General features: G+C 39.2%; 1 protein-coding gene across 2 annotated transcripts; it reads right to left on the reverse strand.

Annotated features, from left to right (window-relative positions):
- Positions 1–2,772: 2,772 nt before the first annotated feature.
- On the reverse strand, positions 2,773–21,437 carry erich1 (glutamate rich 1). 2 transcript variants are annotated; one of them, XM_043678961.2, is made up of 5 exons: positions 21,285–21,299; positions 19,806–19,889; positions 11,559–11,696; positions 7,155–7,283; positions 2,773–5,369 (listed from the first exon to the last, which is right to left on the reverse strand). In XM_043678961.2, exons 2-5 carry the CDS (start codon positions 19,813–19,815, stop codon positions 5,020–5,022), a joined length of 627 nt encoding a protein of 208 aa, XP_043534896.2. In that variant the 5' UTR covers positions 19,816–19,889; positions 21,285–21,299; the 3' UTR covers positions 2,773–5,019. The 2 variants fall into 2 exon arrangements, with proteins under 2 accessions (XP_043534896.2, XP_043534885.2); XM_043678950.2 differs by lacking the exon at positions 19,806–19,889 and having other exon boundaries at positions 21,285–21,437.
- Positions 21,438–21,595: the final 158 nt, after the last annotated feature.

A 21,595-nucleotide genomic window follows, 5' to 3' on the forward strand; every position in this document is an offset into this window, starting at 1 on the left:
ATGCCTTTATCACTTGACCAGACTATCCAATACTTTTTCATTTGGCTTCAAACACAAATTGATTCAAAATTATACTATCCAATTCTCAATCCAGTTTCCAAATCTCTCAATGACTTTGTTGCTTCCTTCATTAAAATCATCTCCAATCACAAGGCTAATGTGCCCCTTCAATTCTGGTCTTGGTACATTCCTGATTTCCATTGCTTTGTCATTGGCAGCAGTACCTTTCACTGTCTCATCCACAAATACTGAAAACCCTTCCCTTTTCTCTTGCTTAATATTTTCCTTAGAAATCACCTCTTAGACTAACTTCATTGTTCCAAGCCCCGATATCCTATTTGTCTCCTGTCCAATTTTGTTTGTTAATACTTTGGGAAGCACTTTAGCATGTTCTACGACTGCAGAGCTCATAGTAATAATACTAAGTCTAAGTTAAAATTATTAGCTAATTTAGTTCTAACAGCAACTTGACAAGCCATTTTTCACTACAGTATTAGTTACATATGGTGACTACATAATCTACGCCTTTAAGAATTTCTCACTATAGTTTCAGATACAAAAGAAATCTTTGCTTGGCTCATAATATGTGCACTTTGCTTCCACAGCTACCTACAGTTATTACCTTTTATTTAGGCAGAGAAGCAGAGTGAGACAGAACCCAGCTATCTTTGAAGCTGGCCTTAAAGCCTGGAAAAATTACTGTTACTATGTGTTCGTTAACAAAATAGAGAATTTATGACAGTACACGATTCACACTAAAATACTTCTGGCAAGACATTGGCAGGCAGCAGTTTCAACAATAATTCACAAGATCTAAAAGTTAATTTCACTCTTTACTGTGACTGTTAGATTTTGTATTAGTGCCAATTTTATGGAAGACAATATATTTATGAATCATTCAGTTTTCTGGAATGTGATCGGTTCTGCTATTACGCAGTAGTCCCATTCTTGTACAACCTAGTGTTCTCAGAAAACTGTGTACTGGCAGCACCATTTAAAGCTAAAGGAGCTGAAAGCACGTTATAACCAATACCCGCTTTAAAAATTTGCATTTTAGGAAGTGTCCCCAGGTCATCACAGTGAATTTGCACATTATAGCAGAACAACCTGTACTTAACAAAAATGACCTTGTAAATTCCATGACTTTTATATGGAAGTAAAGCAAGTATTATCCTTGACACATTTCTAGTCTGGTATATTAGATGTATTAGTAATCTATTAGCAGAATACAAAGCAGACTGTAACCTTTCTTGCAAGGGTTCCCAAACATGAACAAAAATATTTAAAATTTAATAAAATAAAATTTACATAAAAATCTCCACCTGCATCGTTACAACCTTTAGAAGCTAGTACAGGTAGTTTTCCTATAATGCTGTTGTCGCATTCCAGCAAAACCTCACTTAATAGAAAATCGCTTAATATAATTAATGGGGCCGATGGGAAAAGTGGCGTTGGGGCAGAGCAGCAGAAAATAGCACTCAAGCTCGCTCAAAAATCACCCAAAGGTCTAACACAAAGTATAGCATAGCCTGAATTAAAGTATAAATCATATCAATGACACCAAAGTAAATTTAACACAGTACATTTCAAAGTATTGTTAATGCAGGGACGGAGGGTCATCATGATGCATAAAGTAAACTCTCTCATTCCTGGTAAGTGAGCTATATCACATATCCTCTCCTTATGCTCAAAATGCTTCATATCTTGTCTGTCTTCCAGTGTTATAGCCTTTCTTTTGCATTCACCACCCACAATTTTATCACCAGGACGCTTCTTGCTAAGATTCTCGTCACTATGCCTTCTATTTTTTTCAAAAAAAGGAATAATCCCAGAGTACTGTACCTTTCACAGGAGGCTGCTCAATGTATCTCTCGCAGAAAGCTGCTCTCAGACCACTGTTCTGTTGGCAGCTGACCGCCACGTGCACGTCAACACAAAGACTGACGCTGGCATCGATGCATGCGTGGACAGCATGGAGACTTTGGCGCAAATATCAGCACACGTGCAGAACAAAGCACATGAAATGATCACTGCTGGAATCGTGCTATTGTGAGCATATCTTGAAAATACTGTTCCTTAATTCCTCAGTGACATTATAAGCAAATTGTGTTCCTGGAATGCATGCTGAGAACTACCTGTAATAGTGACAATCTAGCATGCATGGAGCACAAATGCCCATCTCATTTATTTCCATCTATTAAAAGATCTATTTCCTCCTGTATTTGAGCATGCTACTGGATTAGTTTTGAGCAGACTAAGTCTGAAACCCTTGCTTTTATTGATAAAATGAAAGGCAAAATCTGACCTGTTACAGCATGAGAATTAAGTAACATTGACTACATCCTGATGCTGCCCCATTCTCTATACTTCACTGACAAGGGGCAAACAAGACATTTCACTATATGTACCATTACGTATTTAAGGTTTACAGATGGATTCTGTGCAACTAACGCTTTATAGTATATTTCTGCATCTCCATCCATGTTTCTTTGTAAAGTTGGGATACCTTTGGCAACATACAGTAAAATTCACTATCTTCAAATGATTCAGCTATTACTGCCTTATTAGGTATACATATCTCTGGTTGTTGCAAGGATCAGTAATAATAGGAGTAACAGGATTATGCAGCATCTATGGAAACTTTTAGTGGGAAATCTAGTCGAGAAAGAACCCTGGAAACATGGAAAGCCATTAAAATTTAGAATATTTGGTTAATACCTCATTTGCATGGGAATGAGATGCTAAATGAAAAACTGCACCATTACAACAATGACCAAGCCTCAAAAGTATTTATTTGGCTTCAAGATACTTGTAACACACCAAGATTGTGTAAAGTGCTACATAAATGCAAGATTTATTAAATATAATCACAGCTACAGAACACAGTATTCTAAACTAAATCTTGTAGCAATAATATTTAAGACCATTACCTGTACAACAGAAGAGCTTACAACCATATAATGGGACAGATCACCTTGAATAAGAGACACCGATTTCTGAAAGGAACAATGAATCTTCTTGTCCGTTCTTTTCTTATGTCTTAAAATTTAAATGTTTTATTATCTCTAAAATGTCTGCCAAAGGCACTGGACAATTTGCTTTCTTCTTGCTTTTTAAAAACTCAGTTAAAACTTCAACTATATCAATTTTAAGTATAAGGAGACCAATCTAGAAGTCTTACTGATGGAAAATTAAAGTAATTCTGTTTAATTGGTGTGCATCAGTGGACAGAACTACACTGACAATATTTATTATTTACTATTTTCTTCAAACTCTGTCAGAAGATGAAATGTACAATATCTGGCATCAAACTCCCATTGTTCTTTCAGACTTAAATAAGCAGATGCTGAGAATTTATTCCCCCCTGAGTGGAGAGCGTGAAACTAGGAATCATAGTCTCAGAATAAGCAGTCAACATTTATAATAGACACACAGAAGAATCAGAGTTTACCAACTGAATGGTTTGAAATCGGAAATACAAAGAAACTAAGAGACAATATTTTAATAAGGTCAGCCTTATTTCACTGCCAATGCGAAACTAATAGCTCCCCCATTTTACAAACGCTATTTCAATAAAGGCTTGTTGCTGCACAAGTGCTCCTCTCTATTGAAAACCCAACATAAATCAAAATATCTCCTACAAATTTTTTTTACCACGTGTGTAGGACTGGGAACAAAATCAGAAGGTAAATTAAATCTCAATTTCACTTGGATTTGTAAGGCTGCATTTCTTAGGAACCAATATTTGTCCAACAATACACTCAGCAAGTAGTGAACCATTCAAAGTTCATTTATTAGAATCCACTGTTCCTTAAATATTCTTCAAACACTTTGAATTACTGAAAGCGGCAAGTACAGACCAGGAGTCATCACAGCAATTACCTTGAATTCCTTCAAAGCAATTATAAATCTGTTAACATTGTGTAAAACAACAACCAAGATGTAGAATATGAGAAAATGACATAATTCCCTATTCAAAATTCTGCAGAACTTCATTCGTAATTTCCAAGATCAAAAGTACAGTGCCAGTTTTAGAGTAAATAAAATTGAGCAATTTTGGAAGTTGGAACATAAATAATTGGTACTTTCTTTTAATATAAAAAGGCATCATCCACTGTACATCATCAAAACAATGCTTCCTTAACATCAAGACAATAATTCTGTAGTTTCTAGACACACAAGACAATAGGCATGGGCTCTGATTCACAATAGCTCAAATTTGGTTTCCAATCTCAAGCTGGTCACTTGTTGGTTGTCTGTATAATCAATGAAAATAAGTATAAAAGTCCCAGCCAATGATTCTGGAATGATAGCAATAAAGAACTAAGAGAAAAAAAGCCACATCATCCTTTTGCATTCCCAAAAGAGCCACTGAATTTTCTAAAAAAAAATATTTTTTCTCCAATAACTTTGACTTTGGTGGTTACTTCTTGATTTGGTGATATTCATGTCAGGTGGAGGAACAGATTCAGCATTATAACACATTCTGTACATTAAATGAATGATTTCACAGTGTTATAATTGTTCCAATGTTCATTTAACCTAGTTAACATAATGCTGTTTTTTATTTCATATGTCAGAGGAACACTTTGTACCTTTATAGGCTGCTAAGATTATTACAAACAAGTTCAGATACAGCAAAGACTTAATTTGACAGCTGGAAGCCAGACATTTATGTGTTTAAGAAAATGGACATTTTCTCAAGCAACTGAACAAAAAAGGTACTCACAATATTAAATCATTTTGCTTTCAACTTAAAGAAAAGCATAAATCTGAAGACAAAAGAAACTTTGTTTTATAAAAAGCATCCAGTTAGGCTGCAACTTTCTTTTAAGTTGCTGACTGAACTCTCATTACAGTAGATCCATCTCATCAAACTTAAAGGAGAAGCCAGATTTTTTAAAAAAAATAGGTTTTAGGAGGGCAGGGGCAATAAATGCCAGGAAAGATGGCATTCCAGGTTATTATGTTAAGGAATGGCAGAAAAGCACCATCACCGAAACAATTCGTACACTGCATTTAAGAACTTAATAATCTCAAACTTTCTTCACTCTCAGCAGCATCTTCTTCACTGCTGCCCTCTGCTGGTTGATACATGAATTCTACAGCTGTGGCTCGGGGTGCCAGCCCAGCAGCCTTCAACCTTTCTTTGTGTCGTTTCTTTTTCAATTTTCTTTTCCTGTTTTTGGTTAATGCTTCTGCTCCAGACTTTGCAGAATCTAAATGCAGGGTGTTCAAGGTGCCGTTTTTTACATCTTCTGGCTGTTGAAGCACAGAGGGCACATTTTTCTTGATGTGGTCAAGCAATGAGCTATTGAGTTTTCTTCTTCTCTTACGTTTTCTTGGAAATTTTTGTGAAAAATCTTCTTCTGTAATTGAAAATGCTTTAGTTGAAATAGATAACCTCAAAAAATGAATAACTGTCTATTGCCAGATTACTAAACATTCAACTGTACTTAATGTTTGCAGATACCAGAAATAAACTTTATACATAATAAATATATTATAACATGCAACATGCAAGTCAGAGACATTTTCTTGATTTACATACTTTTAATATTTTAATTTATATATATTAATATATCCTGGACTGTACTGCAGATCAACAGGACCTTGTGCTTGACCTTGAAGGCAACAGGAACAGGATCGTTCATAGGGTGGTTAACCACATATCTGATGCTTATCACTATGTTATGACGCATAATATACAAAGATTGAGAAGTTGCAGAGAAGGTTCCCCATGACGCTATCTGGGCCAGAACATTTCAGTTATAATACTTCATTGCCTAGATTTGCTTTTGAGTAGAGAAATCGAAGAGGAATTGGGTAGAGAAGCCATGGAGGAGAGAGAGGGCAGGCATGCATGCACAATAGAAAGAGCAAGAAGAAACAGGACCCAATTGAGGTATATAAAACCATAAAGGGCATAGATAGGGAGAGGAATTAATCTATAGGAATTAACTTTTCCCTTTCTAAAGGGTTCAATCACTCAGGGGTATTCCACCAAGAGGGTGCAGAGTATATGGAGCTCATTGCCTGAAATAGTAGTTGAAGTAGCAACGATTCCAATATTTACAACTTACGCTCTGAACTCATCTTTTGCAATCTCCCTCTTTCTTAATAGTGAAAAAATGTATTGATCTCAACACTGATTATGAAATCAATGAGATGAACATTCATGTACTTTACGGCACTGAAAATTGGTATTAAATATAAAATTTTAATATAGGAAGAAACAAGATACTCAATGGGACAAATTAAGTACCTAATAAAATATATGAAAGATGGCTGGACACTTGAACAGGCTTAAGCTTCACAAAGAACCAACTCTGGATAATTATAAGCATTTACTACAGAGATGCCCAAAACAATGTTCCAGTGCAGGAACCCAATTCACTGAAACAACTAGAGGCAGCAAGACAAAAAGGGCTGCTCTTTTTGGACGATAATTTTTTTTAAAAAAATTAATATTTGTTACCCAACACATCTTTGAGATACAAATTTGTTTGAGTGAGCTGCAGACACCTGACATCACTATTTGCAGGTAAGGGCATGACTTAGTGATATTATTACTAGACTATTAAGCCAGAGGCACAAATAATGTTATAGGAAACAGACTCAAATCCTGCCACAGCAAATGATAAGAATTTAAATACAATAAAAATCTGGGATTAAGTGCTTAATGATGACCACAAAATCATTATCAACTGTCAGGAAAAACCCATGTGTTCACCAACGTCCTTTAGGGAAGGAAATCTGTCAGCCTTACCCAGTCTCGCCTAGTTGCGATTCCAAGCCACAGCAATGCAGTTGACTCTCAACTGCCCCCCCAGGCGATTAGTGATGTGCAATAAATATTGGCCTGCCTAGTGATGCCCACATGTTGTGAATGGTTTAAATAATTACTGCTTGTTTTTAAAAAATGTTTTGAAAAAGAACAAACTGATGCCATTACATAAACAAAGAAGGCAAATGTTGGAAATCTGTTATAAAAATTAGCAGCATCGGCTGAGAAAAATCAGACTGTGCAGGGTCAGACTATTCTAACAAAGGGTCACTGGACTTCAAACATTAACTCTGCTTCTTTCAACAGATCCTACCAGACTGGCTGTGTTTCTCCAGGACTCTTTCTTTGAAACTGATGCTATTCTTACCTTCCGATTCTTCACTTGAATCTTGACATACATGCTGTTCATTTAATCTAGTTGTGCACACTTCATTCCCAGAAGGCGGCAGGCTCACTGTATAGACTTTCTGGTTTACGGGCCTAATTTGTGCATTGCCTATGTAAAAGAGTGCAACACCTTTTTGTAGTGATTTCTTTATATTAGTACTTTAAATTACATTTTGCTTAAACAACTATGATTTTACAGTATTTATCTAGATTTGTATACAATATCGATTTAAATCCAACGCTCTCAGTCCTGCATCAACTGTCCCCTTTCTCATATTTGTCCACTATGCTTTAAATTAGATGCCTGAACCTTTCCCTATGCTCTATCCTATTGCTTGTCCTGGAAACTTCTAAGAACTTCTGCTAAGCCCTCTCATCTGTACAGCTATCTCCTTCCCCAGTACTACTGCCAATGCCTCATGAATTCTTACCTGTTCATCACACACCAATTTTTGAGAATGCGTTTACCTCTTTAATCTTGTTGACTCTGTTCCAATTTGCTTGTGGCTCAGTATCGTTTTGGTACCGCTTTTCTATTTAACCCAAGATGCTCATACTCCCTCAACTGGATCTTTCTTCACCCACTCCAAGCTCGTCAGCAGCCCAGATGACATATTGTGAACTTGGGCTCCAGGGAGGTAAGACAGCCTTCAGGACTCTTGATCCTGGCCACAGAGAACAGCATCAAATACACTAAGTATACTTTGCTTGATTACAAGTACATTTCTCTTTTCTCTCCCCTCTTGAATGGCTCCTTGTATCATGGACTATGGGCAGTTTGCTCATTCTCCATACAACCCCTGGAAGGGGGTAAACAGGGAACAGGAATCTCAAACTTATTAGACAAGCACAAGGGCTGACATTACCTCCGGATTCATTCTCCTTTTCTACAGATTTACAGTACTTTTCTAATATCTAAACACATGACTATTTTTGATCAATTGTCTTCAACTTCAGCTGTTCAAATATTCATTTTTCATACAATGTTTTGAGTCTCTCCAGCTTTGTTTTTCTGTTCCAACATTGAATGTTGTTTGCCAATCCCCAAATGTTCCCTTCCCTTTAAACTGACTACAAGTACCACTTCAACACACGGAATAAGATTAAGCATTGTTTGTTTACTTTTCAACCAACTGCACACTGTCAAAGAAAATCACCCTGAAGCCATTGCAAAATAAACCTAACCTTGGTCACATAAGATCATAACCATTTTTACTACACTCCCTATTTTTGGATTCTTAAAATTTAACAATTATAATTTTACAGATCCTGAACCAATTCATCCAGAAATGTCAATACTCTTTCCCACGGTTGGCAGATCTATTATTCTTTTTTTTTCTACCAAACACAAAGAACTACTATATATCTTCTTATTCTATTCTATTTGAAACTTTTGCAACTAGGAATACTTAGACAATTCTGCAAAACTACTTTTTCGTACCAGCTGGTAAATTCTATTTAAATAAAAGATTTGTTCTGATTTTTTTCTTTATTATCACTTTGCCTTGAATTCTGCTTTTATATTTACATTTTTAATTTTTTTAAAACATTCTTATTCTATTTACTTTCTTTTAAATACTCTCTCCGCTTGCTATCAATGTACCTAAAGGCTTATTTTCACTTCCAAGTTACCCATATTGCTTACCAGTGCTTCTTTCCCATCAACTGTTGCATTAACTTAATACCTCCTGCGCCACACCACCAATTATCTTTTTCCTGCAAAGATACAGGTTCTAACTGTTCAGATATATTTACTACGGTGTGTCAGAAATTAAAAGCGTTCTGTCCTCTCACTTGGTTTCAAGCTGCACATTTACCTTCCTAACCTGGTTTGTCCTGCACTAGCTAGAATGCAAAATTGATATTACTCTTCACTAGATTACTATTCGACTATTATGCTAACTGTTGGGGCTGCTTATGTTTGCAAGCAGCACAAATTGGATGAATGTGATTTTCAGTTAGCTCAGAACAGTTGTTTAGAGTGGTTTCAAATTAAACCATAAGTAGGACAAATGTAGCTTTGTACATAGAATATATCCAAGGTAACAAAATTAAACAAGCAGTGTGGTTTTTATACAGAGACAAGTGGCTATGGACACACTAAAGTATGCTGATAGAACAATTCCATATCTGATTTACCGTCTATGATCCATCACAAAAAGATTTACTTTAGTTTTGATTTCCAGATAAGCAAAGTTATAGATTTTGAATTTGTTACATATTTTGAATATATATACACATGTAACCTTAAAAGAAACCCACAATAAGCATGAAAGCGATTCCACTAAAAATCTCATGGAAAAGGCAGCCTAAGACAGTAAGGGCCCCCACACTACTAGCAGGGAGGACTGAATTGCAGGTGCAGGAGTCAGCGGTATTGGAATATGGTTAAATACAGCATGCTTTGTGAAAATCCCAAGGATAGAGATAAAGGCGTCTTATAAACATCATGAGATCATGGAAGACCAAGGGTTGCCCATAAGGCTGCCCATCACTGATCACAGTCACATGATTAATTTGATTGCACATGTAATTAATTAATAAAATGATTGGTCTGTAATTGCCAAATGTGGTCTGAAAACAAATGTATACAAGTACATATCATTTCTTTGTTCATTGAAGAAGCTTACGACTCCCAAAGGTTTCTTCCCACCTGTGCAATTTCAAAAAGTTCTTTGATGCTGGAAGTGGGCAGCGCGGTGGCACTGTGGTTAGCACTACTGCCTCAGAGCGCCAGAAACACGGGTTCAATTCCCACCTCAGGCGACTGACTGTGTGGAGTTTGCACATTCTCCCCGTGTCTGCGTGGGTTTCCTCCGGGTGCTCCGGTTTCCTCCCACAGTCCAAAGATGTGCAGGTCAGGTGAATTGGCCATGCTAAATTGCCCGCAGTGTTAGGTAAGGGGTAGATGTAGGGGTATGGGTGGGTTGCGCTTCGGCGGGGCAGTGTAGACTTGTTGGGCCGAAGGGCCTGTTTCCACACGGTAAGTAATCTAAACCTGGACTCTGGATGTCGAGTGATTTATTTAGTCATTCTGTCCAATACTACGAATGACCTTTTTGGAACATTTTTTTATCTGGGTCCTAATCTTTCATACACTGTTGGCTCTGGTCATCACTATGATTTCTGATTGATCACCTTCTCTCTCTAAAGGCCCATACACCCATTTGTTTTTATTCAGATTGTTGAAAGGCAACAGATGGTGCTCAGGATCACCATTAAGTGGAGTCACCATAATCCTAAAGGACCACCAGCTGTTCCTGGATTAGAGTCAAGATTGGTGATGAATTTCATCCGAGGGTTACAATGCTCAAATGTGGGGAGGCTGTTGAGGGGACTTCATGGTGGCCTTAGCTTGTACAGAAAATTAACTCACGCTGTTGGCATCTTAAACAGCTGTGCGGACAACCGAGTTAACCAAACCCCTCTTCAAGATCAGTCAAGAAGAGGTAATCAATTTTGTTCAACATTCAGCAGCGCTCCTGAATTTCTATCTTTGAGGAATTGTTTTAAACACTAAAATTGCCTATTTGTAGCTACTAACAAATTATTGACTTTGTACCAAGTATTTAGTACAGTACTAACATTTAAAAATAACACTCTCAGGAGTCTCTTGCATTTCCTTTACTTTCACCTTCTCAGAAGATTAGATTAGATTTGATTCCCTACCGTGTGGAAACAGGCCCTTCAATCCAACAAGTCCACACTGAACCATTATCACACCCACCCAAACCCATTACCCTACATTTACCCCTGACTGATGCACCTAACACTACGGGCAGTTTAACATGGCCAATTCATCTAACCTGCACATCTTTGGACTGTGCTCAGTTTTTATTCCCCATTACTGGCAGTCTGGTCTTGACCAGTTCTTAGGAATATTTTATCTAAAAACCATCCCCACTTTGCAAATATAATTTTAAGATTGAGTGAATAAACTTTGAATATACTTCCCACAAATACAATCAATATAGTAGCTCAAATCATTCAAAAATCCAGCTGTTTTCATAATATATATTAAGTTTAATATATAGAAATTAACTTCTGTATACAAGTCTAAACAGTGGGTCCACCATATACATTGAATGCTTGTGTTGATTCTGAAGTTGGCAGATAACTATTTATCCATTTTTTTATTCTGCTGTTTTAAATTTCAATCAGCAGTTCCATCAAGATACATGTGTTACATGTGCTGGAATATTAACAACTAAATTGGAAAGCTGCTGGGCCATAATAGACCAGCTTGCATCGAAAGGGATGTGGTGTCTCAGCAGTGCTGTCAAGTAAACCTCAGTTGCAAAACTGTGAAACACATTAATGGTACTGTACACAAAGGGGTCAACCATAGTTCATTTGTTTTGTGAAATATTTTCCATCTAGTTACCTTTTGAATCACCAGTACTTTTGCTTCTTTCCTTATCCTGTTCTTTTTCTGCCCTAAAGGTTGTTGTCAGGGCTTCCGGTATTTTCCTTTCAGGAGGTGGTGAAGAATATAGTTTCTTCAACACCTTTTGTTCAAATACTGTATAGGAAAAGAAGCTACAATCATTAAGTACATATCAAAATATATATATTTATTCAAAACAAAAATCAATAATAGCTTTGGAGAAAATCAAAAGCATTCCAGATTTAACACCTAGGTGTCAAAAATCATTGGTAGCCAAATGATATTGCTAAAAATCCAGAAGGGCAATACTATCACTCCGGTACTACCTCAAGCCAAATTTTACAAGTTGTCCAAAAGGTCTATTTGACCATCTTAGACATACATTTATTGAGCTTATAATGTCCAGAGTGTTCGGAGTTCAGAGGCAGTCCTATATTCGAATAGGTTTGAGGTCTATCTGAATAAAGCTTAAACAAAACAGTTGGATTGACAATTTGAGATCACAAGTGTTGTCTTAGCATTCATTGAATTCAAAACTGCCAAGCAAGCAACTCTAGAGGGCTTGAAATCATCAGAATACAAGTGCACTTTGATTAGCATAGTAAATTTATAAAAGGAGCAGTGACACTCATATCTAATGTATATCAAGCACAATTACATCAGACTTCCATATCATTGGATATCTGGTACTGAAAACCAGATGCACAAAGTACCTACTTCATGCGCATGGCAGATGATTCATCATACATCTATTATCCTTGATGGATTTCAGGGTAACAAGAAATCTAAAACATTTTCTCTTCTCCAGTTATTCAAAATTTGTCCATTATGGTTACGCATTGAGTAACTTATTTGAGAAAAAAGGAAAATTATTTTAATTTCAAAAAAATTTAGTGTTCGAGGGTTAGCACATTAAAATGCTACATTGAATACAATGGCTGCTAAAATAAACAAAGAAGTCAATGTTAAATAACAGATTGTGATGTAAACTTGATCTACATGGTGTTTAGGAAGGAAATGACTGTACATGGTTTGCAATAGTAGTAGGTTGACTGCGTTATTGATTGCTAGCCTTTATAGTGAGAAAAATAATCGTATGGTTTGCTTAACAGTCATTACAACGATGCAAAACTGATAAGTGAACAAGTTAAGCTAAGGCAGCAGAATAAAGAGGAAGAAATGTGGAAAATTAAGATTTCAAAGGAAGTATGAGTGACAAATTACATCCCAGGAAATGATAGATTACTAAATAGTCTAACTCCTGACTAACTATACAATGAAATCAGACTGCATTTATTGCCCATCCTTAATTGCCCAGAGGGCAATTAACCATTGCTGTGGATCTGGAGCCAAATGTAGGCCAGACCGGGTAAGGATGGCAGCTTCCTTCCCTAAAAGACATTAGTGAACCAGGTGGGTTTTTTTTCCAACAATCCATTCTTAATTCCAGATTTTTACTGAATTCAAATTTCACCAGCTGATGTGGTGGGATTGGAACCCAGGTCCCCAGAACATTACCTGGGTTTCTGGATTAACAATAATACCTCTGGGTCATTGCCTCCCTGGAAATTTATCTGCTCCCCAACTGACATTCTTTCCCAGTATCCAGGTGACGCCTACTTATGAGGCACCTTATCAGCACACACATGTCTAATGCACTTGTGGTTTGACTGCAGCTTCAAATTTCAAAATACAGCAACTGACAGCTATTGAAAAGTGGCATGGTTTGCCTCTGAATGTACTATGCTACAAAAGAACTGTCAGAATGGAAGTACATCTACACATTGCTGAGGGAGCACTGAGCAGAATTTTCTCACAGAAATGTAGAGCTTTTGGAAATAAAGGAAGGCCGGAGCAGCAGTCTACGTGAGATTGCCACTTCTCAAAATCCAGATGAAAATTCATTCTCATTTGGTATATATTTCACAGAAAGTAGTTATAGCATAGAATATCTACTTCAGTGCTTTACCTGAGGGGATCCCAAATTAATTTTACTATTTGAGAATTTATTCATTGTCCTGCTCCAGAAATTAAATTATGTAGGCTGGAAAGGAATTTAATAGAAAGAAAACTCAGAGTATACACTGATTAAAAAGCTGCAGGAAAATAAATTGTTAAAAGTTAATGTGGTATAAGCAGCTATTTGATATAAATTAGTTACATTGCCATAAAACCATATCATGAATATTTTGGCAAGAAGGCTCAAAGATTATTGCCAATTGCATTTTTATAGCACCTTTAATACATTGTTCTAAAGCTCTGCTTTAATGAATAAAATTTGACACCAAGCCACCTAAAGCAACATTACAGAAAATGTTGAATATTTAGTCATAGGTAAGTTTTTGTCATTTGCTTACTGGATGCAGGCACTTTTATTGCCTATTTCCAACTGCCCTTGAGAAGGTGGTGCCTTCATGAGTTGCTGCTAGAGTTGAGGTAAGGGGTAAGATATACACAGTGCTGTTAGGGAGGGAGTTCTAGGATTTAGAACCAGCCACAGTGAAGGAACAGTGTTTTAGTTTTAAGACAGAATAGGTGTTTGCCTCAGAAGGGAACTTGCAGGTAATGATGCTCACATGCATCTGCTGCCCAGGTCATTCTAAGTAGTTGAGATCATGGGTTTGAAAGGTGCTCTAAATGGAATCTTGGTCAGATATTGAATCATATAGATGGTGTATGATGTGCAAATCAAATGTGCTACTTTGTTCTGCATAACAGCAAACTTTCAATGTTTTTGGAACTACACTTAAGCAGGCAGGCAGAAAATATTATTTCACAATCCTGTACTGAGCCTAGTAGACAGTAGATTGATTTTGGGAAGTCAGGAGAGGAATTTGAACCACTGTCTTCATCATTTAAACAGCTGATCCAGTTCAGTTCATGGTTAATGGTAACTCAGGATGTTGTTCAGGAGAGATTGAATAATAATAATGTCATTGTAATTAAGGGTCAATACTGGATTCTGGTCAGGGCATTTGCGTAGCACAAATGTCATTTATCAGTCCAAGCCTGGATAGTTCCCTGATCTTTTTGTACAGGGATATAGGATGCATCAGTATCCGAGGATCTGTCCCTATCTAGGGGATAATAATATCCTGTGGTGGTGATGTTTGACCTCAAGAAAGCACAAACATCACCTTTTGTTCTAGGGATGAATCCAATGAGCAGAATTTTCATCTGATTTGCATTGGTTTCAGTTTTTCCAAGGATCCCTGATGTGGTGATAATTTGGTCAAGTTGGATTTGACTTATTTTTTATAAACAAAGTACTTCCATGTTGCGAGATAAATGCTAGTCATCTAATTACACTGGAACATGTTTTGAGTACTATTGCTGAAACATGTCCAACAGGTGTCAATGTCTTTACAGCATCCAGTTGTTGAAGTTTTTTTTTGATATTACGTGAATGAAGTGAAATGCCTGAAGGCTAGAATCTGCGATGGTGGAGACTTCAAAAAGCAGAGTTGAAAAGTATGTTGCTGGAAAAGCACAGCTAGTCAGGCAGCATCCATACAGCAGGAGAGTCGACTTTGTGAGCATGAGCTCTTCATCAGAATGAGAGGATGACCCAAAGGGTCTAAGAGATAAATGGGGGTGGGGGAAAGGTAACTGGGAAAGCGATTGGTAGGTAAAGGTGATGGTGATAAGTCGGAGAGGAGTTTGGAGTAGATCGGTGTGAAGGAAGATGGGCAGGTAGGACAGTTCAAGAGGGCGGTGCAGAGTTAGAAGGTTGGATCTGGGATAATGTCGGGGGGGGGGGGGGGAGAAGAGGGAAATGAGGAACCTGGTGAAATTGATATTGATCCCATGTCATTGGACGGTCTCAAGGCAGAAAATGAGGCCTTCTTCCTCCAGGCGGATGGCTAGAATTTGACTGTGGAGGTGACCCAGGACTTGCATATCCTGGGCGGAATTGGGGGGTGGGGAAGGTGTTAAAGTGTTTGGCCACAGAGCAGTGGGGTTGTTTACTCTGTCTGTCCCAGAGATGTTCTCTGGAACGTTCTGCAAGTTGGAGTCCTGTCTTCCCAATGTAGAGGAGACCACATCAAGAGGCAACAGACACAGTAAATGATATGTGTGGAAGTACAGTTAAATCTCTGTTGGATGTGGAAGGATCCTTTGGGGCCTTGGATGGGGGTAATAGGGGAAGGGTGGGCGCAGGTTTTGCACTTCTTGTGGTGACAGGGGAAGGTGCCGGGAGTGGAGGGTGGGTTTGTAGTGGGCATGGACGTAACAAGGAAGTTGGCAGAGGGAATGGTCCCTGGTAGTAAGGGTTAAAAATGGAAGAGGATTATGCATTGTATATATTCAAAAAGCAGCCAAGATAGATTATTCATTCAACACTTCTGATTAACACTTTTTCTTGCCTAGTTTTTTGCACTGGGCTTCCCCATAACGGAGGGCAATGATATTCACACAGAATCCTCATCCTGTTAATTATTTAATTGTCAACCAGCATAGGATGACAGACTAAGATCAGGCCCAAGGGTCACAGGATCGTTTAGCTGTCTATTGCATGCTGCTTCCACTGACTGGCATGCAAGTAGTCCTCTGTTGTTAATTGACCAGATATCTGGTGCTGCTGCAGGCATGTTGTCCTACACTCTTTATTGACCCATGGTTCAATTAGTAAAGATTGGCTAATTCAGCACTAACATGCCCATCAACACTGAAGAAGCCAAGTACACCAATGCAAAGTACAAGGTTGAAAACACTTGCAACCAACTTCGGCCTAGAACATGGTTCAAGGGGATGTTCAATTTTGCTTTCCTAAAGTCCTTACAATTATAAATACCAATCTTCAGAAAATTAAGTTCACTGCTAATAAGCAACAGCCAATGGGACTGAATATTGCAAAGGTCCTGAGAACATCTTGGGCTGTAGCATTGAATGCAAGCTCCAGAAATAGTCACAGCCACCAGCAAACTATTCTAGTACAATTACAGCATATGCATCCACCAAACAAATGTTGAAAAGTGTCCAAGTATGTTCTGCCCACAAAATGGAGGGTAAATCCAAAGGAATTTACTAGTTGGCAGCTAATTATCTCAGCTCCTAAATGATATTTATGAGAATTCCTCATGGTAGTGACCAAGATCCAACGATCTTCATCAATTACCTCTCTAATACAAGAGGAGAGTGGGGATATTTGCAGATGACTGAACAGTGTTCCATTTCATTCTCAGCTCTTCAAACAAAACAATCTGAAACTGCATGCAGTAAATCGAAACAACTTCAGGCTTGGGTTGATAAGTGAAAAGTTACAGCAAACTTTGTTTTAATCAACACCTTATGGACCAGCAATCTCAAACAGCAAAAGTTATATACCCGATATATAGAAGTTTACTGGATTATCGCGATCTCAGAGTAATTAGTTGAGAGTGAAAGTGAGAAGGCTTTCTGCTGGTAAGTTTTATTTAAGGGAAAGTTGCATTATTATTAAATAAAGTATAAGAGTGATGTGCATACACCTCTGAATTACGCTTCTATTACTTAGTGCGTGTTTCTACGTTGATCATGTGGATCTCTTAATTAACTTGAATACTCGATCAACCAGCACACTCAAAGTGCCGGTTAATATAAAGTTTGCTATAGAACATTACAGTGCAGTATAGGCCCTTCGGCCCTCAATGTTGCACCAACCTGTAGAACGGATCTGAAGCCCGTCTATCCTACACTATTCCATTTTCATCCATATGTTTGTCCAATGAGCATTTAACTGCCCGTAAAGTTGGCGGGTCTATGCTTGCAACATTAGTAGACCCGCCAACTTTAAGGGCAGTTAAATGCTCGTTGGACAAACATATGGATGAAAATGGAATAGTGTAGGATAGACGGGCTTCAGATCTGTTCTACAGGTTGGTGCAACATTGAGGGCCTAAGGGCCTATACTGCACTGTAATGTTCTATAGCAAACTTTATATTAACCGGCACTTTGAATGTGCTGGTTGATCGAGTATTCAAGTTAATTAAGAGATCCACATGATCAACGTAGAAACACGCACTAAGTAATAGAAGCGTAATTCAGAGGTGTATGCACATCACTCTTATACTTTATTTAAATAATAATGCAACTTTCCCTTAAATAAAACTTACCAGCAGAAAGCCTTCTCACTTTCACTCTCAACTGATTATTCTGAGATCGCGATAATCCAGTAAACTTCTATATATCGGGTATATAATTTTTGCTGTTTGAGATTGCTGGTCCATAAGGTGTTGATTAAAACAAAGTTTGCTGTAACTTTTCACTTATCAACCCAAGCCTGAAGTTGTTTCGATTTACTGCATGCAGTTTCAGATTGTTTTGTTTGAAGAGCTGAGAATGAAATGGAACACTGTTCAGTCATCTGCAAATATCCCCACTCTCCTCTTGTATTAGAGAGGTAATTGATGAAGATCTCGTTGGATCTTGGTCACTACCATGAGGAATTCTCATAAATATCATTTAGGAGCTGAGATAATTAGCTGCCAACTAGTAAATTCCTTTGGACTTACCCTCCATTTTGTGGGCAGAACATACTTGGGACACTTTTCGACATTTGTTTGGTGGATGCATATGCTGTAATTGTACTAGAATAGTTTGCTGGTGGCTGTGACTATTTCTGGAGCGTGCATTCAATGCTACAGCCCAAGATGTTCTCAGGACCTTTGCAATATTCAGTCCCGTTGGCTGTTGCTTATTAGCAGTGAACTTAATTTTCTGAAGATTGGTATTTATAATTGTAAGGACTTTAGGAAAGCAAAATTGAACATCCCCTTGAACCACGTTCTAGGCCGAAGTTGGTTGCAAGTGTTTCAACCTTATACTTTGCATTGGTGTACTTGGCTTCTTCAGTGTTGATGGGCATGTTCCACATCCATCAAAGTTTTACCTGCACATCCACTAATATCATTTATTGTATCCGTTGCTCCCGATGCGGTCTCCTCTACATTGGGGAGACTGGGCGCCTCCTAGCAGAGCGCTTTAGGGAACATCTCCGAGACACCCGCACCAATCAACCAAATCACCCCGTGGCTCAACATTTCAACTCCCCCTCCCACTCTGCCGAGGATATGGAGGTGCTGGGCCTCCTCCACCGTCGGTCCCTCACCACCAGACGCATGGAAGAAGAACGCCTCATCTTCCGCCTCGGAACACTTCAACCCCAGGGCATCAATGTGGATTTCAACAGTTTCCTCATTTCCCCTTCCCCCACCTCATCCTAGTTTCTAACCTCCAGCAACACGATCCCCTGACTTGTCCGACCTGCCCAGCTCCTTTTCCACCTATCCACTCCACCCTCTCCTCCCTGACCTATCACCTTCATCTCCTTCCCCACTGACCTATTGTACTCTATGCTACTCTATCCCTAGCCCCACCCTCCTCTAGCTTATCTCTCCACGCTTCAGGCTCTCTGCCTTTATTCCTGATGAAGGGCTTTTGCCCGAAACGTCGATTTTGCCTGTCCTCGGATGCTGCCTGAATTGCTGTGCTCTTCCAGCACCACTGATCCAGAATATGGTTTCCAGCATCTGCAGTCATTGTTTTTACAATGTTGCAAGCAGTCAATTCCATGCCCCTACTACTCTCTGAATAAAGAAACTACTTGATACCTGTCTTATATCTAATCACCCCTAATTTAAAGCTATGTGCCCTCATGCTAGCCAGCATCATCCAGTGGCTCAGTGGTTAGCACTGCTGTCTCACAGCGCCAGGGACTTGGGTTCGATTCCAGCCTCAGGAGACCGTCTGTGTGGAGTTTGCACGTTCTTCCTGTGTCTGTGGGGTTTCCTCCAAGAGCTCTGGTTTCTTCTCACAGTCCAAAGATGTGCAGGTTAGGTGTTGTGGCCATGCTAAATTGTCCATAGTGTTCAGGGACATGTACGTTAGGTGCATTAGTCAGGGGTAAATATAGGGTACAGAAATGGGACTGGTGGGTGACTCTTCGGAGGGTCAGTGTGGATTGTTGGGCCAAAGGGCCTGCTGCCATACATTAGGGATTCTTTAAAAAAAAATGACAACATTGTCTTTTTCCAATGTGAATACTGACGAAAAATATTCAATTAGCGCTTCCCCTATGTCCTCGGACTCCACACACAACTTCCAACTACTCTATATAAACTTCATCCAAGTATTGGACAATGATCATTTCCAATTGAAGAGAATATTAACATCTGTCCTTGGCACTCAATGTAGTTACCATTGTTGAGTCGTCCATCAGTATCGTGGACTTTATTATTGAAGAGAAACTTAACTGGACTAACCTCTTATCATTGCTGCAACCAGATCAAGCTGGCGATTCTGCAGTGATTAATTTACCTCCTGACTCTCCAAACGTTGTTCACCATCTACTAGGTAAGAGTCAGAGATTGAATTATTTCCACTTCATTTGGATGAATACAATTCTGACAATGCAACATCTACAGTCCACTTGATTGCCATTATGATGTATGTGGCAGTGTGCATTATCTAAAGCTTCACTTCAACAACTTCACAAGGCTCCTGACAGCATCTTCCAAATAGGTGACCTCTATCAACTTGCAGGTCAAGGGCAGATGATAAACAGGCACACCACCTCATGCAAGTGGCCCCCTCCAATGCAACTCCATCCTCCATACACACATACATCTAATACTTAAACGTTGATAGTTTCTGCCTCTAACAACCCTACAGTGACTTCCAGATTCCCTATACCTTTTTTGTTTCTTTTAAATCTCCAACCCCCCCTATCTTAAATCTCTGACCCATGGTCATTGATCTCTCCAAGAGGAAAGATTTCTTCCTATCTACCCTGTTTATGCCCTCCATAGTTTTATACGTCTCAATCATATTCCCCATACTCCAAAGGTCTCCTCTGCTCGAAGGAAAACAAACCCAGTCTATCCGATGTCTTCACAATTAAAACTCTGCAGCCCGGTCAACATTCTGGTAAATCACCTGTGTGAGTAACATCTCTCTTATAACATGGATTCCAACTGCCTTAACTTATAACATGCCTAACCAACGTAATACACAGTTCCAGCATCACTTTTCTGCTTTTAAACTCTGTGCCTTGGCTCATCGAGACAGGCATTCCATGTACGTTGTTAACCACGTTATCCACCCGTCCTACTACACTCAAGAGACTCCACAGGACATGCATACCAAGGGTCCCTCTGATCCTCAGTGCTTCCCTGCGTCCTAGCGAGAGAGAAAGTTAATATTTCGGTAGTGAAATTTGGTCTGTGGACTGAATAGTGACTTGTCTTCCCAAGATTTAACTGCGGTGGACTCAATTCTGGAATTGGACGTCAGGCAGTCAAGACACACCCCGATGGGAGCCTAAGGTCGCTCTGGAAAGGCAAGCTCTCCCTCCCCAGGGGAAAAAAAAGAGAAAAAATAAATACTCAAAACCCTGAATTGTTTAAAGCGGAAGTTGCTGGAGAAAAATCAGCAGAATCTTTGGAGAGAGAAACCAGAATTAAGTTTTCCGGTTCAATGTGCGGGAAAAGGTCTGATAAGACCATGACCATTCTCGCTTCCCCACAGATGGCCGCTCAGCATTTTCTGTTTACATGGTAGATTATTTTCAGCTACTGCGAGGCTGCTGCCGCCTCGGGGGAAAGGAAATGGGTCAACCAGGCATTCGCTAGCAGGAGTCAATCGTTGAAGACTCTCTATCTGCACACGCTATGGTCAGGGTTTAATCCCCATCTCTTCCAGTGCCCGAAACCTCGAACTGCCAACTCTAGGCCGTCCCTTACCACGCCGCCTGTCCACCATCACATCCCGCTCGAATTCCACTTAGTTCAAATCATCCGCTCGCGCTCCGTCCGTTAAACCGTCTTTCAGTAGGTCAACCCTCTCCCAGGGCACCAGAAACTACACGTCAATCAGCGACTGGCAGGCGGAGTCTGATGGATCAGCGGCTTTCCATTGGCCATCCGAGGTCAGAAGGGGTGGGAGACCCACCTTACGCATTACATCCGTCCGAGGCTGCCTCGTGTCCACCTACCCCAGGCCGCATGCGCTGTTCCGGCTGTCTCTGTGGCACATGCGCAGGACTGTGCAGCTT

The sequence above is a fragment of the Chiloscyllium plagiosum genome, unplaced genomic scaffold, assembly GCF_037043375.1.
Source record: "Chiloscyllium plagiosum isolate Xiang-an unplaced genomic scaffold, Cpla_swu_hap1 HiC_scaffold_3, whole genome shotgun sequence".
NCBI lineage: Eukaryota > Metazoa > Chordata > Chondrichthyes > Orectolobiformes > Hemiscylliidae > Chiloscyllium > Chiloscyllium plagiosum.